The 15,285-nt window shown below is 41.2% G+C and overlaps 1 protein-coding gene across 1 annotated transcript in view; it reads left to right on the top strand.

Annotated features, from left to right (window-relative positions):
- The window catches only part of COL4A5 (collagen type IV alpha 5 chain), a 108,554-nt gene that overhangs the window by 77,997 nt on the left and 15,272 nt on the right, over positions 1–15,285 (top strand). The window contains exons 33-41 of the mRNA XM_072123987.1: positions 39–188; positions 2,321–2,419; positions 3,751–3,840; positions 4,632–4,771; positions 6,504–6,630; positions 7,473–7,553; positions 7,839–7,937; positions 8,014–8,064; positions 9,607–9,792. Of these exons, the coding sequence (XP_071980088.1) occupies positions 39–188; positions 2,321–2,419; positions 3,751–3,840; positions 4,632–4,771; positions 6,504–6,630; positions 7,473–7,553; positions 7,839–7,937; positions 8,014–8,064; positions 9,607–9,792 (1,023 nt within the window). The remainder of the gene's footprint in view (positions 1–38; positions 189–2,320; positions 2,420–3,750; positions 3,841–4,631; positions 4,772–6,503; positions 6,631–7,472; positions 7,554–7,838; positions 7,938–8,013; positions 8,065–9,606; positions 9,793–15,285) is intronic.

The raw sequence follows: 15,285 nt of genomic DNA, 5'->3' as shown, positions 1-15,285 counted from the left end.
TAAAATCATTTCATTGCTTACTGTTTCTTGTTTTACAGGTCTTGATGGATTTCCTGGTCAACCTGGTAACAGTGGTAATCCTGGAGCTAAGGGTGACAAAGGAGAACGTGGTATTGCGGGTCCACCAGGAGAGGTTACTATAGCTGGTCTAGGAGGCAAAGGAACTAAAGGAGAGCCTGGATTAGATGGTATGTTTGAGAGGGAATTAGAAATATGACTTGGACAAAATGGGTGGGGCGTGCACGGCTATAATCCAAACAGGTCCACACACCAAAAATTTATACTATAAACACTAGAAGAGAAAGAAGTGTGCTACAACGGACCAGAAAGTAATACAATGCAATCTTTATTAATTAATTCATGAAATACACAACTACACAATGATTAAAATTCAATTAAAAGTACATAAGTACCAAAAAGACACAGGATAGAGTAAGTGCAATGACTTTACCCCATCCTCCACCCCTAACCGAAAGTTTTGTGACAAATGAGTCAAGCCTAAGTTCCAAGGATGAATGCCTGGATCACAACTTGTATCAGTGGCCAAGATCACAGCATGGTGCAATATTCATACAAATGCAATGGATAAGCACATAAGTAAGGTATAAGCCCCTTCTTGCCAAAAGACCAAATGCTTCCAATCAAATAGGTTTAGTACGTAAACAAATGATTATAAAGTGCAAATGCAGAATATCACTACCTATAGAATCCTGAAACTGAAGCAAAACGGGCTAACCTAAGCGAGGCCAAGCGCCCAGGTAGCATGGCAAGAAGACAATGGCCCCAATACAAACCACACACAGGACATCGGTAGGGGTGGGAGGCTCCCTACGCGTCTCGTCACTGCAAGCGACTTCCTCAGGGGTATCAGAAATATAAAACCTGCACACCATTGCAGTAAACCATGCAGGTAAAGTCACAATAATCCAGTATTTCAGATTCATGGTGGTAATAAGCCACTTCTGCTCCATCTGTGTCATATTAAAAGTGACATTAATTTCAAAAACTCTAAATCAAATGCAAACTGTGTGGGTTGCTTTTTCCATGTCATACCTCCTACATAAAACTTCTTCTTAACCTGATAGTAACATTGCTGAGCAGGGTCTGCATGCTCACTAAGAGGCTGTAACAATATTACATGCTTCTCATTGTTTTAAGGCGGGATACGGTTATAATGGCAAATAAAATACAGATTAAGCATTGCCTCTTTTGCTATAAAATATCAGTTTTTGGACTACAGAATATATTGTGTGGGTTAGGAGGGGCATTAGTTATTGCACATTACATGGTTTGTCTGTTGGCTGTACCAATGCTTTCAGTGGCAGCGGTTTCTCAGTTTTTTAATTCAGCTTTAATTTAGTGACCTTTCCTTCGTTTTTTTATTGTATAATGAGGGGTGGGATTCAAATTTTTAACAGCCACCCTACATTAGTAGTAAGAAGTCAGTCGTGTATTGACATTAGTTAATATAGTAATAGTGCCCCACAGTAGTCAAAAGTCACAGTGCTCAAGTAGTTATTACTTACAGTACCTCCACTAGCCAAAAATAACAGAGCCCCAAAATGGACAGTAAAAAATAGAGCCCCCCCACCAATAGTTAATATAACAGAGCTTGAGAAACTAGGAGTAACAGTGCCCCGGGTAGCCCGTAGTAACAGTACCACCAGAAGCTAATATTAACGATGAGCCAGTACTAACATTGCTCCAAGTTGCAATTAGTAACGATGTGCCTAGTAGCCAGTAGAATAAGTGTCCTCAGTAGCCAGAACTAATGATGCCCCCAGTAGCCAGAACTAATGATGCCCCCAGTAGCCAGAACTAATGATGCCCCCAGTAGCCAGAACTAATGATGCCCCCAGTAGCCAGAACTAATGATGCCCCCAGTAGCCAGAACTAATGATGCCCCCAGTATCCAGAACTAATGATGCCCCCAGTATCCAGAACTAATGATGCCCCCAGTAGCCAGAACTAATGATGCCCCCAGTAGCCAGAACTAATGATGCCCCCAGTAGCCAGTAGTAACAGTGCCCTCAGTAGCTGACAGCTTCCTATATCATATGTCTGCTGTATCTTGTGAGATAGGAAGCCTCAGAGCAGGAAGAAACAGACTCCTGTGCTCTGTGGCCCTATGTGGGGAGAGAGCCAGATCACAGCCTGGCTTCTCCCGGGCTTTCCGAGCCAACTAGAATTTTAACAACCGGCTCATGCTAACCAGAGAAAGCTGGTCAGATCCCACCCCCAATACCCCCACATATCTTGTACACATATGAAAAAGAGTGTTTCTTGCAATGTTATCCACTTGTTTTTTATAAAACTTAAGGTGCACCTGGCTTAAATGGAGAGAAAGGATTCAGTGGTATGCCTGGTTCTCCTGGATTACCAGGTGGAAGTGGACTACCAGGACCTGCAGGACAGTCAGGTAAGCAGAAAAGTCAAATGAAAATCTTTACTACTGTAGATAATCAGGAATTTTAGGAAAAACAATATAATTAATGAGGTACAACTTACTGATATTTCTATAGCTGACTTATATTTGCATCTGATGTATTAATGAAATAATGCTAGTTCTTCTGTTTATTAATTTAGAAAAAAAATAACTATTTTGCGTAATACATAATGGTACAGATTCTTGAAGTTAGACAAAGTTGAACAGTGAAAAGTTAGACAGTCTTAAGCTGCACTAGATTTATCAAAGTGTCTGATGCTGGATGATAAATGCGCCATACTTTAACACTGTCCTAGTCGTAGTCAAGCAACTGTAGTTTTGTAGCATTTTGCTGTTGCAACTTAGGCCACTCCCCCTTTAACTTAAAGCCACTCCCCCTTTACAGAGGAATAGCAAAGGAAGACAGAAAAAAGCTTGGCACCATTGGGGTGCTGTTACCACAAGTATGGAATATCAACATCAGAAATTCAGAGATTCAGCTCCAAATAATAGTTAAATAGTGAATTTATTTATTTAGAATTACGCAACTTAGAGGTGACTGGTGTTTTTTGGAGCATGGGATCATTTGGATCTATTTGCTTAAATTGGCATTTCACACTCACCCGTTGTAGGGGATATGCATTTCACAAAATTAAACAAGAGACTACAAGGTGAGCATCTCCTGTCACTAAAGGTTATAATTATTGTGCCCGACCACATATCACCCGAGGTGCTGTCCTCTGTTTCTGTTTTTTTATTTACTTCTTTACAGAGGACACACCCCTTTTGGTGAATACATACAAAAGTACTGTCTGAATCCTTTCATAAATGTGCTTCACATTGTCTTAGGCTACATTCACATGGACGCGGCGTGCTGGAAAGATGGAGGCGTGACCCCTCCCCTCACCATAGAAAATAAGGCTGCATGGCCATTGATAGAGCATGCTCTATCTATTTTACAGCCATGGATCAGACCAGCCAACGTTGCCGTACGGGAGCGATACGGTGCAGCACAAGTGCGGCACCATACTGTTCCGTAACCCGCGAAAAGATAGGATATGTCCTATCTTTTCTCGGAATACAGCGCCGTACCCTATGTTACTCTAAGGAGAGGGGCGGGGGTGAGCAGCGCTTACCCCCTCCACCTCTCCCCTGCGCCGATGTGTGCCCGCCCTGCTACGGTTGCAAATTGGTTGATAAATCTGGCCACTGTGTCTTTTGTCATATATTAGATTAATTAACAATATTTCATTTTTGTATATACACCCAAAACATATGGTATTAGATTAATCTTACAAGATCTTTATACACTCTGATATATCTAGGACCTAAAGGAGATGCTGGATTTCCTGGACAACCTGGTTTACCTGGTAATCCCGGCTTAAAAGGAAATATGGGAGAGATGGGCCTTCCAGGTATGTATTATTATTCAGCTCTAGAATAAACTGGTGTCATATATTTAGACGCCAATAGATGCCTGATTTTGAATGTATGAGTAGTGCTATGCTCTTATGCTATAATGCCAAAATGTGTATCCTTACCTAAACATATCAATAATATTATACGGGTTCCATCAATATCATTGCATTAGTTTTGCAGATATTGTAATAATTATTAAAAAGGAAGTTAATATGGTACTTGCCAATGTACTGAGAATTAAGCAAACCAACATTTGTTGTAGACATATGACTAAGTACACCCTGGCATTCGTCTGAGAGAAATCAAAGACCATATAAATTAGACTAAAGTTTCAGTTTTTAGCCAATCTATGACCTGCAATCATCGTCTGGAAAGAATGGGGTAATGTTTATATATTTCAGTTGACCTATGTATTACTTCCTCTTTGAAACTATCACTGAATGGCTGTATAACCCTCAACCTTATTATGCAGACTATACTGTAGATATGCAAATCAGCTGTCTTAGGCCTCATGCACACCAATGTGTGCTCGGCCCAGCCTTAACCTGGGTGAGCACAAGGCCGTGTTCAGGAGGAGGGTGGGGTGAGCGTTTTCCTCACCCCTCCCCTCTCTATAGAAAGCTAATAGACTACTGTCGTAAAACAGCAAAGTATAGGTCACATATTTTGCACAGTCGATCACTGTGCGGTGAAACACAGTATGCTATAGATGTCTATTGGATCGGCCATGTGCATGAGGCCTCACCTGTTTGCTTCTTGATATGAATTGTTAATCTTACTTTCATAGGACCAAGTGGTGAAAAGGGATCACCTGGGCCAACCGGGCGCCCTGGGGGACCAGGTCCTCCAGGATTTAGTGGATCGAAAGGTGAAAAAGGTGACCCAGGAATTTCAGGCAGTGGGCAACCTGGCTTGCCTGGCCAAAAGGTATGAATTTACCCAAACTGCACCTGTACTCATTACTATTCATTTTCCATTAGTTGTAAGTTACAGAACATGAAAATAAAAACCCACCTCAAAAGTTACTTTTTTAACTTAAAGAAATGTAATATAACATTTTGTGGCAAGTGTGTAAAATCCACAGTTTCTGTTCTGTTTTCTGTTACTTATAAATTTAAATATGAAATTGGGCACTAACATCCACTCACGGTACTAAACCAATGTCACCTGTCCAGGAAAGTCATACAATCATGCAAGACAAAAAGAAATTATTTAGCGATAAGATTATACAAACAGTGTATATTTCATGGTGGCATTTCATGAGAATATTTTTACGTGTAGGCTTTTTAACTAAATCTGAAAAGGTTATTTTTTTGTTTTTATTAATTCAATACAAATAGCACAGATTACAATACAGAGATTGGGGTGTAAAACAAAACAGCAACAAACATTGAACACAAGAAAGATTATTTTTATGGCATAAAAATTTCTAGTTTCTAGTTTTATTTACAAAAAAAAAACATTTTGTAAAAAAGGTGGCCATAAGAATTCACAGTATCTTTACTACTTTAATAGTAATCTGTAGAAGTTTTGCACTGTGTAGCCTAAATTGTCACTTTAGTCCCTCAGATTAGTCTCATTATGGCCTTGAGACAATCTCACTTTTCGTTGACATTTTTTTATATATAGCACATCGTTATTGAAGAGTCTCTGTTCATACATGTGATACATAGTGAGTCTCTTAATGATGTCTTGCAGCATAGGAGATTTTGGGCAGTTTTATTTCAATGTAAACTCTGCCCTTGTGGCTGCAAACATTTTACTTACTACCCAACTAAATTTGAGGGGGGGGGGGGGGGGTTATTGTAGTACATAATAATAATAATTCTTTATTTATATAGCGCACACATATTACGCAGCGCTGTACCAAGCATGAATATACACAGGTCATAGCCCCTGCCTGAAGGATAACGTCACTGCTGTGTGCCCCAAGTGTCAACGTGTCCCTATCCTGTCCCCCAAGTGTCAATATGTCCCTGTCCTGTCCCCCAAGTGTCAGCGTGCCCCTGTCCCCCAAGTGTCAGCGTGCCTCTGTCCCCCAAGTGTCAGTATGTCCCTGTCCTGTCCCCCAAGTGTCAGCGTGCCCCTGTCCCCCAAGTGTCATCGTGCCCCTGTCCCCCAAGTGTCAGCGTGCCTCTGTCCCCCAAGTGTCAGTATGTCCCTGTCCTGTCCCCCAAGTGTCAGCGTGCCCCTGTCCCCCAAGTGTCAGCGTGCCCCTGTCCCCCAAGTGTCATCGTGCCCCTGTCCCCCAAGTGTCAGCGTGCCCCTGTCCCCCAAGTGTCAGCGTGCCCCTGTCCCCCAAGTGTCAGCGTGCCCCTGTCCCCCAAGTGTCAGCGTGCCCCTGTCCCCCAAGTGTCAGCATGTCCCTGTCCCCCCAAATGTCAGCATGTCCCTATCCTGTACCCCCAAGTCTCAGCATGTCCCTGTCCTGTCCCCTACATGTCAGCGTGTCACTGTCCTGTCCCCTAATAATAATAATAGTACATACATATATCTGGGCTGGGATTGATTTTACTACCAGTTATTCTACTAATTATGTTGAAAATTTGATCCCATTAATTTTTTATATGCGGCAAGCCCACCAAATACGGTAATGTAAAAAACATTTTTTATCCAATGTGAATAGTATGGTTTAATCTCTGCCTATTATTTTGTATAGGGAGAACCAGGACCAGCAGGTTTTCCAGGTTCTCCAGGTATTAAAGGTGACGTAGGAAACCCCGGATTACCTGGATTGCCAGGCGTTCCAGGCCCTAAAGGAGATCCAGGTGCCCCAGGATTTTCAGGTATAGCAAATAGATTTTTATGCATACATTTGAAACATTTTAATGCACATTACATTCAGAGCACTCAGGGTTCTGGTGTTCCATATTACATGTGGAACCAGCGATCGTCTTAGTAGCCATGGTTTGTTAGCAGAAAGTAAAGAGTACAAATTTATAGGACAGAGAAATGAAAGATAGAGTTATGGGTATAATTTATACAACCTCAAACAGGAATTCTAAGAGGTGCTAGTTTTTAGTCCTGTGATTACAGCTCTGATTCTTATTCCAAAAGTGTGTAGGTGCATAGGTGTAGGGGCTTGGGGAGCAGAAATAATGTGATCACTGCGCCTGTAACATGGTGGCCAGTTATAAGAGATATATGTTCACCATGAACACAATGAGGCAGATTTACTTACCCGGTGCTATCGCGATCCAGCGGCGCCGGAATCGGGTCTTCTGGCGATCCACTAAGGTAGTGCGCCCAATGTCCACTAGGTGTCGCTGCTGCGCTGAATTCCGTAGGAGTTCACTGAAGTTCACCGTCCTTTGCTGGGTGTAGGTAAGCGCGTGTCAAGCGGCACTTTTTTTTAAAATGCGTCGGTTTTTCCGAATCCGCCCCCCGATTTCCGTTGTGTGCATGCCGGCGCCGATGCGCCATAATCCTATCGCGTGCGCCAAAATCCCGGGGCAATTCAGGGAAAGTCGGTGCAAATCGGAAATATTCGGGTAGCGCAACGGAAAAACGTGATTCGGGCCCTTAGTAAATGACCCCTAATATTTTATCGAAAATGTGCCATATATCTTTGATACATAGAAATGTCATATATGTCATCTGGTATCTCTTGGTTTTATTGTTACTTTAGGTGCACCAGGTATTCCTGGATCCAAAGGACTTGATGGACCTCCCGGAAATCCTGGTGTCCCAGGCTCTTCTGGACCAAGAGGTAAAACCAAATTCAGTAATTAAGGCAATATATGTATATGGTATGGTCTCAACATCAAGAAACAAAACAGGAAATCAATTAAGGGCTTTGATGCTTGAACTATTTCCTTTTAAGCTCAATAATACATTCAGTTAGGAAAGAACATTACTTATGCACAAACATATATTTTCATTCTTAAAGGCCATGAGGAATTGAATACAATTTCAACATCTTTGTAAATCCGAGAATAAGATACACTGGATGTTTAGGTTACAGTGATGTTAACTGGTCTGTTTAATTTTGTAGGAGATGCTGGCCGCCCAGGGCCCCCAGGGTCACCCGGTGAAAAGGGTCAGCCAGGCCAAGATGGAATTCCTGGTCCTGCCGGCCAAAAAGGGGAAGCAGGTCTGTAACAGTCAACCGAGACCAAAAATTCTTATATTCCCAGATCATTTTTTAACGTTATACGTCTCTGTTTCAGGACTGCCAGGCTTTGGAACACCTGGAACGCCTGGAATTCCTGGGACTCCAGGTAATCTGTTTCATAATTATATAGTTTCACATAAGACTAAGTGCTCACTACCGTGTGCAAAAAGAACATGCCACAAACAGGGGAATGTTTGTGGCCCATTGTGGAATTGTGAGCGCTGTCCAGGAAGAAATAGGACCACTTCTATAATTTGTTATGTGGCCACCCAGCACAGTTGGCTCACTGCACCTGGGGCATTCGCATTAGAACTTTATTTGCTGGCTCATGGCCCCATATATGGGTCTGTGCACTTAGCTTAAAAGTGAAAAAATGTAGGTAGATCAATCCTGTTATACTTGATTAAACATGTACCTATCCATATGCAATTTACATCTCATATTAATTGCCATTTGCTGTTAATTTTGTTATGAGACACAAGGGTCATACAATTTAAAATGGGATTGGACATTTTTAGGCATTGTATATTAAAGGGGCTTTCCAAAGATTGAAACTAACCCATGGATTGGTGATTTGTCTGAATATTGGGGGTCCAATGAGTAACCCTTCCCCCACCAATCACAAAAATAAGGTTACACACCGGCCGCTTGGTTTAAACTCTACAACACTGCCAGAGTTAGACTTTGAATGGAGTGGATGATTGTGGGTATTTTTATTTTTACAAAAATGTGCCTAAATTCTTTAAGCAATGTAAGGCTCAGCCCACACCTGCCACTATTATGAAATAGTGGAAAGAGCACATTAGACATATAGTACAAAAAAGGAGTGTGTCATGAGGCAAAAAAAGTAAATAATAAATCTTTATTTAAACAAAAATTGCCTCCAACAAGGAGATGGTAGACACAATAAAAGCAATTAAAAATGTACCAAGTACATATACCATACAAGAAGTTGGCTCAACCATGTAAGGTTGACCAACAAAACCCCTCCTCTAACAATAAGTAATATCCAAACCACTCCTAGCAATGAATGAATGTAATGGATAACAAACAAAATACCAACCACTATGCAAAGAAATTGTTAGATGTAAAGAATGCAGGTGACTAAAATTAGGGTGCTCTCATACATTGCAAGTCAGTATGGTAATGGAAGGTACACAAGCATCAAGGTGGTAGATCTGCGGGTTGGTTTAGTAGTTATAGAGTAGGTGGAGGGCTCCCCACACTTTCCATCTCCTGCTACTTCCTCAGGGGTAGAAGTGTCCCCTAGAATGCTGTGCTCCCATAAATACCCCCCATCGTACTCACCAGCAGGTGTGTATCCAGTCAGCTCCATTGGCGCTGTAATCAATCACGCACAAGTGAAGTGACGTGGCGCTGCAAGGAAACATTGCGGTGCTTGGTTGCTAGAAGCACATCAGGCAGCGTTGTTTTTTTTCCTGTTTTTATAATTGAACTGTAACTTCCATAGATGGAAGTTAATGGGAAATGGAAGATGTTGAGAGATTTTCTTTTGATCTTTCGTTTTCATGACACTCCGTATAATGAAGACTGTATGAGAAACCACTGATGCGTGTGTGAACTGGGAATAACTTCTGTTGCACAAAACATTTACCTTAACTTTAACTATACTATTTTGTACTTATAGGTGCAAAGGGTGAGCCAGGATTTTCTGGTCCCCCCGGATCTCCTGGATTTCCTGGCCTTAAAGGAGACAGTGGTTATCCTGGACGTCCAGGTAGCCCAGGACTACCAGGACAACCAGGTCTCCCTGGACAAGCCACACCAGGTCCCAAAGGAAATACTGGACCAGCAGGACCTCCCGGACGCTCAGGTAAAAACATTTACTTGTATGTTACTTCGGGTAATTCTTTTGCTACCAGCTATTTAGTTTCAGGGTTACCTTCTGTTTTGACAAATTCCAAATCTAAACACAAAAAAGATAAAAATATACAAAAAAGTATTATTGGATACATATAGAGTAATCTATGTCAAGCCGTATGCATTTGGACATGGATAAAATTGAGAAACATGAAATATATGTTGCTGAAATACTATTAGCTGGTAGCAAAACAAAGAGCACCTTTTTCAGCATGATGTCACTGAAATAAGCTAGTGAGCACAAATAGCCTTGGCACAACCTGTGGCTACTCAATTCATGGTCACCCAGCCAGTGAACATAGTGAGCACGTGTGAAAAAATCATTGCCTTCTACACTGTGAAAATAAATCCTTGGGGGCACAGAAGCATGAACAAATTTGGAGCCTTGCGTCTGCAATTTCATTCCTGCACTCCATTGACTTCATCTCATTGCATTAGACGGCGGGATCCACTGAACATCAGTCCTCTCACCTTATGTTTCATTTTTGTGTGCGGCAGTGTGGCATCTGCATAGATTTGTGATCTCTTTTGTACAAGGAAAACATGGCTGATTTTATCTGCAAGAGTGCTATGACTTCAAACCAAAATAAAGCGAATGAATGTAACCATGGTGGATACTTTGTCATAAAATACACTGCTCGTTCATCAATAGGCGAAGAGCAAGTGCATGACGGGCCACAAACAACTAATATTTGTGACTAGTTGGGGGGAGTGCGCTGCACTGCAATGTCCGTGGGAATTGTGATTGTGCACAATAGATCAATGTGTGCCGCTAGGTCACAGCTCCCTAATACAGTCAAGTTTCACTAATCCAAGTTCTTGTGATTTTATTTTCATTTAGTTAAACACACATGTACTAGTTGGATGCAGTTTACCGGTATATCTAGTTACGAAGAACCTATAACGCTGTATACATTATATCACTTCTGATACACATTACAGACACCGAAACATCAGGGGTTACTCGGAGGTTAAACTCAGAGACGTTGAGGTTCCATATGGAGTGTAACACTTAATCCGATCATTATACCTAAAACATAATATAAACAAACCCACCGCTGTTTGCTAGAATATGATAATTATACAAAGTATAAAAAGCAATTGTGTTTTTTTTCCTGCAATAGTGCAGTCAGTTTAGAAATGGCATATTGTACTTATTTCTTGTATGAGCGAGCAGATCATTAGACAGTCACCACGTTCAATGAGAAAAGTCTAGCACATCCCTGCTCAGTCATGCTCTCCTTGTAAGCCTTGTATTTATTGCATGTATTGTGGGAAAGAAGCATTTTGTCTTGTTTATTTGTGCATGTGCTAATGTGGATAAAGCAAGCTATTATCAGTGTTCACAAAAGTCAGCAATTCGGCCTTTTGTCCCACAGGCCAATAGGACATGTTGTTAAAATGCTGCATGTGCGGTACCTCGGTGTCATGTCTGACATCAATTAGAAAAACAGCTGCCTGCATAGAGATTTAGCAAAAGAGCAAAAACCATAAATGGCAACCTGGAACTTCGGTGTATTTAAAATATATTGGTGATGAAGCCGGCATGGGGTTGACCTAACACATGCTTGTATTGCAGTGTAGTAGGCAGTCTACTCCCCAGTCCTGCACCATATTCTGTAACAACGCTGATAATAATTTGTTTCCACTGGTACGTTTGGGACTTGGAAATTTTTTTATGTAACCAAGAATGTAGGATTTTTTTGTTGTACATTCTAACATTCTCCGTGTTTCCCCCTCGTTCATCTAATGATCAATATGGAAATGGATATTTGAATTGTGATCTCTCTTCCAGGCCCTGAAGGTCAGCCCTTAAATCTCAGATTATTGCATGTAAACTGACAATGTTACATCACAGGCTATTTCCAGGAACAGTGGTCTGTGGTATGCCAAGTCATTGATACAGTTCTTTTACTTACATTTCCTAAACTTCCTTGAAAGCAATTAAGCCATTGGGGCTATTTTTCAGTTGACATCACAACTATCAGTATGTCCTGGGATGCTTCCTGAGCCACATGGTCTTAAAGTGCACCTCACCTACCAGTATCATAGAAAATAAGGTTAGAAAAAGACATCTGTGCATCAAGTCCCAACAACATTCTTTTCAAGCTGAAAGTGAAGGGGTTAATAGCCACTGCTCAGAGCTGTGTAAACTAATACAGGGAGATTATATGTTAGCTCATAGTCAGCCTTCATAGATTCGCACTATACAGGCTGGATTACAGATTTCTTTTAGAGGGAATATTGGAACTTTTTTCTTTTAAAACTAAGCAGAATTTCTTAGCCTGCGCCTTCTCTCCTGATTTGTCTATTTACAGTATTTTTCGGACTATAAGGTGCTCTGGAGTATAAGGTGCACCATCAATAAATGCCTGCTAAAATGTCTAGGTTCATATATAAGGCACACTGGACTATAAGGCGCACCTGATTATAAGGATGAATGACCAGCAGGTGGCAGACCTGTGCACAGTTCAAGGCAGCTGTTGTCTGTAAGTACGGTTCATATATAAGGCGCACTGGACTATAAGGCGCACCTTTGATTTCTGAGAAAATCAAAGGATTTTTTGTGTGTCTTACAGTCCGAAAAATACGGTAAGTACTTTTTAGCATCCCCTGTAACACACATCTATATTAGGCTGCATTCACACACATGTATGGGGGACGTATATACGTCCCCCATACACTTCTATGGGCTCACGGCATCGTACGGGAGCGGTACATTGCAGCACACGTGCGGCACCGTACCACTCCGTAGCCCGGAAAGAAAGGACGTGTCCTATCTTTTCCCGTATTACGGCGCCGTGGCCCATATCTTCTTATGGAGAGGGGCGGGTGTGAGCGGCACTCACCTCCTCCTCCTCTCCCCGCACGCTGCCATGTGCCCGCCGTGCTACGGTGCGGTCAGCTACTGCAGTGAGCATGTAGCCTTAGGCTTTGTGCCCTCTGCTATTTCACCTGGAAGCGTATACATAAATAGACAATTAGCTATTACTGCAACCTTACTGTACCCCTATACAGTCTAGCAATGTTACTTAATCGGACAATGTTGAATTGTGTAGGGAATCCCACTGAGAAAAAGGAACTTTAACACCCACCGGTTTATTCATGCATTTCCAGGAGGAATAATAGATGGGCTGCACAGAATAGAGCTTTAAGAGCAGTTGTTCCAGTATATCTATTTTGTTGTGAATGTTGGTTTCTATGAATGGTCCATTTGTAAAGTTAGCTATTTTACCATCTTTTTGTATTCATCTTTTAGAATGGCCCTCTGGGTCAGTCCTGTAGCTCTGCAATGTTGTATTTTGTCATGGCTTAGTGGTATCTGGACAGAGGAATGCGGCTCTGCACAGAGATCTTAAGAGTTCTTATTCTTGCCACCTACTTCTGACAAGTGACTGAGAGAGAACTGGATGTTCTTTTGGAATTATAGGTCACCCTGGAAATATCACATTTGCACAGAGAAATGGGTATCATGCCATGGCCATTCCCTGTTCAGAGATGTCTGGGCTTCTGTAATTGCTATAATTAGGTTGTGCAAATTACCTAGTTAATGCAATTATAAGGCACAGTTTCACCTCGTAGAGTACAGTACGTGATTTACTCTGTGGAGAGAGGCAGCCATATACTGATGTGACCTGCCTGGGAATTCAACTACACATGCACATACACACAGATATCCATGTGTCAAACCAGGTTTCAGCCACAGCAAATACATTACATGCATTTCATTACATAACATCAATGTACATTTGGGAACTGGCTATTAAGGATTGCATGTCCCAGGTTACAGCACTGATATAATTAGCAGTCATTTTCAGTAAATCTGGCTTGCTTTTAGTGTATATAATGTAATTTAGACCTGATAAACCAATGACTTGGCATATTATGACAGTGTCAGACAGGGTCCCGCAGCTCATAGTGAACCATCCATCATGACTAAGTATCGTGGTCGATGTTGTTCAGCAGAAGCGGTTGTGGATACCCACGTTGGGTTAATTCTTGATGACTTTTTTATATACTTTCCTATAATGTGTTAGATTGGTCATCATGAATAAGATATAACATTTACAGTACTAATGAGCGGTATAGTAGAGAACCATGGAATATGGCTATATGATCTCCTGCATTATTTATTCAGCTTTTTATGATTTTGTGCCATACATGAGAAGCATTTTCATACACTTGTGTAATTTAGAACATCAATAATTTACACATTTTATGTGGTCTGTAGCATGTGTGCACAGCATACCACCCCAGCTGGGGTGTCTCTGTACTAAAATATATCATTTTAAGATGTACTTGGTACAAAAGTATTGTACATTATAATAAATGTATGTTTATAATTTATATAATTAAAGTATCCTATCTGCAGGCAGCATGTTACAGAGCAGCAGGAACAGAGCGGATTGATATATTGTTTTATAAACAATTAGAATAACTTGTCATTTACTCATTGATATCTGAGTTATTACTCTGACATGCTGACTGCAGATTAGACATTAACCTTCATTGTGACTGGTTTGCTGTAAGAGAAATTAGATATTTGCCTTAAAAGAAGTCATGCATTAAGTACAAACGTTCTTGGTATCAAACCATGGAGGGAACCTAAAAATGGCTCTCCTGGTATCCACAATGGCAGCTGTATAAATGTGTTATGTACTACACAACATGTAATATTGCTCTGTAAAGGTGTCTCCACATGGGTATATTCAGTCCATGCAAATACTGAGCTGGGATGCTGTGCCACTGCATTCCCATGGGACTACGATACCATATTAAAAGCAGGGTTTCCCAGCACTATTAATGATTTTGATGTTGGGCGCTCAGGTACTGAAACGGCATTCATTGCAGAGAAAAAGGTTGACTTATAGTCCATTTTGAACAAAGCAGAAACTTATGTTGTGAGCAGTACCCACAATCTAGATGCAAGGGTTTCCCTATATTACCTTATGTTGTATGTTTTGTGTTTTAAGTCTGGTAAGGAGCTGGGACCTCCAACCTCTTCCTCGACATAAGACTTCCTAAAATCAACTCAGTATGCGGGCAGGAGTTAGTTCTGCCTAAAGCTTTTCATACCACATTCATGGTTCCAGAAACAAGAGGAAATTCTCCCACATTATACATGGGATGTATCTATGAGCTTTGGTGTGCCGACCATGTGCCAAAACACACACACAAGGCACACCTTGTCATTAACTTCCATGGTTCAGCTTTAACAAGCAAAGCAATACTCAGAAATGCTGTTAAAACGCTGGATACGAATATAGCCAAAAGAATCCAATTGACTACAATAGATCCATTACAAGCATGTTAGGGAGTCAATCATTTTGTTTCACTAGAAAATCCTCCATACCATTTGGAATACAGCTACCTATGCCATGTCCAATAATCCAATGTGTAATTTGGGAGAATTTCCAAATGTATATGATGTACAAACAAAGCAACA

This window comes from Engystomops pustulosus, chromosome 9 (assembly GCF_040894005.1).
Source record: "Engystomops pustulosus chromosome 9, aEngPut4.maternal, whole genome shotgun sequence".
Lineage (NCBI taxonomy): Eukaryota > Metazoa > Chordata > Amphibia > Anura > Leptodactylidae > Engystomops > Engystomops pustulosus.
This window is presented reverse-complemented; position numbering and strand designations above follow the sequence as displayed.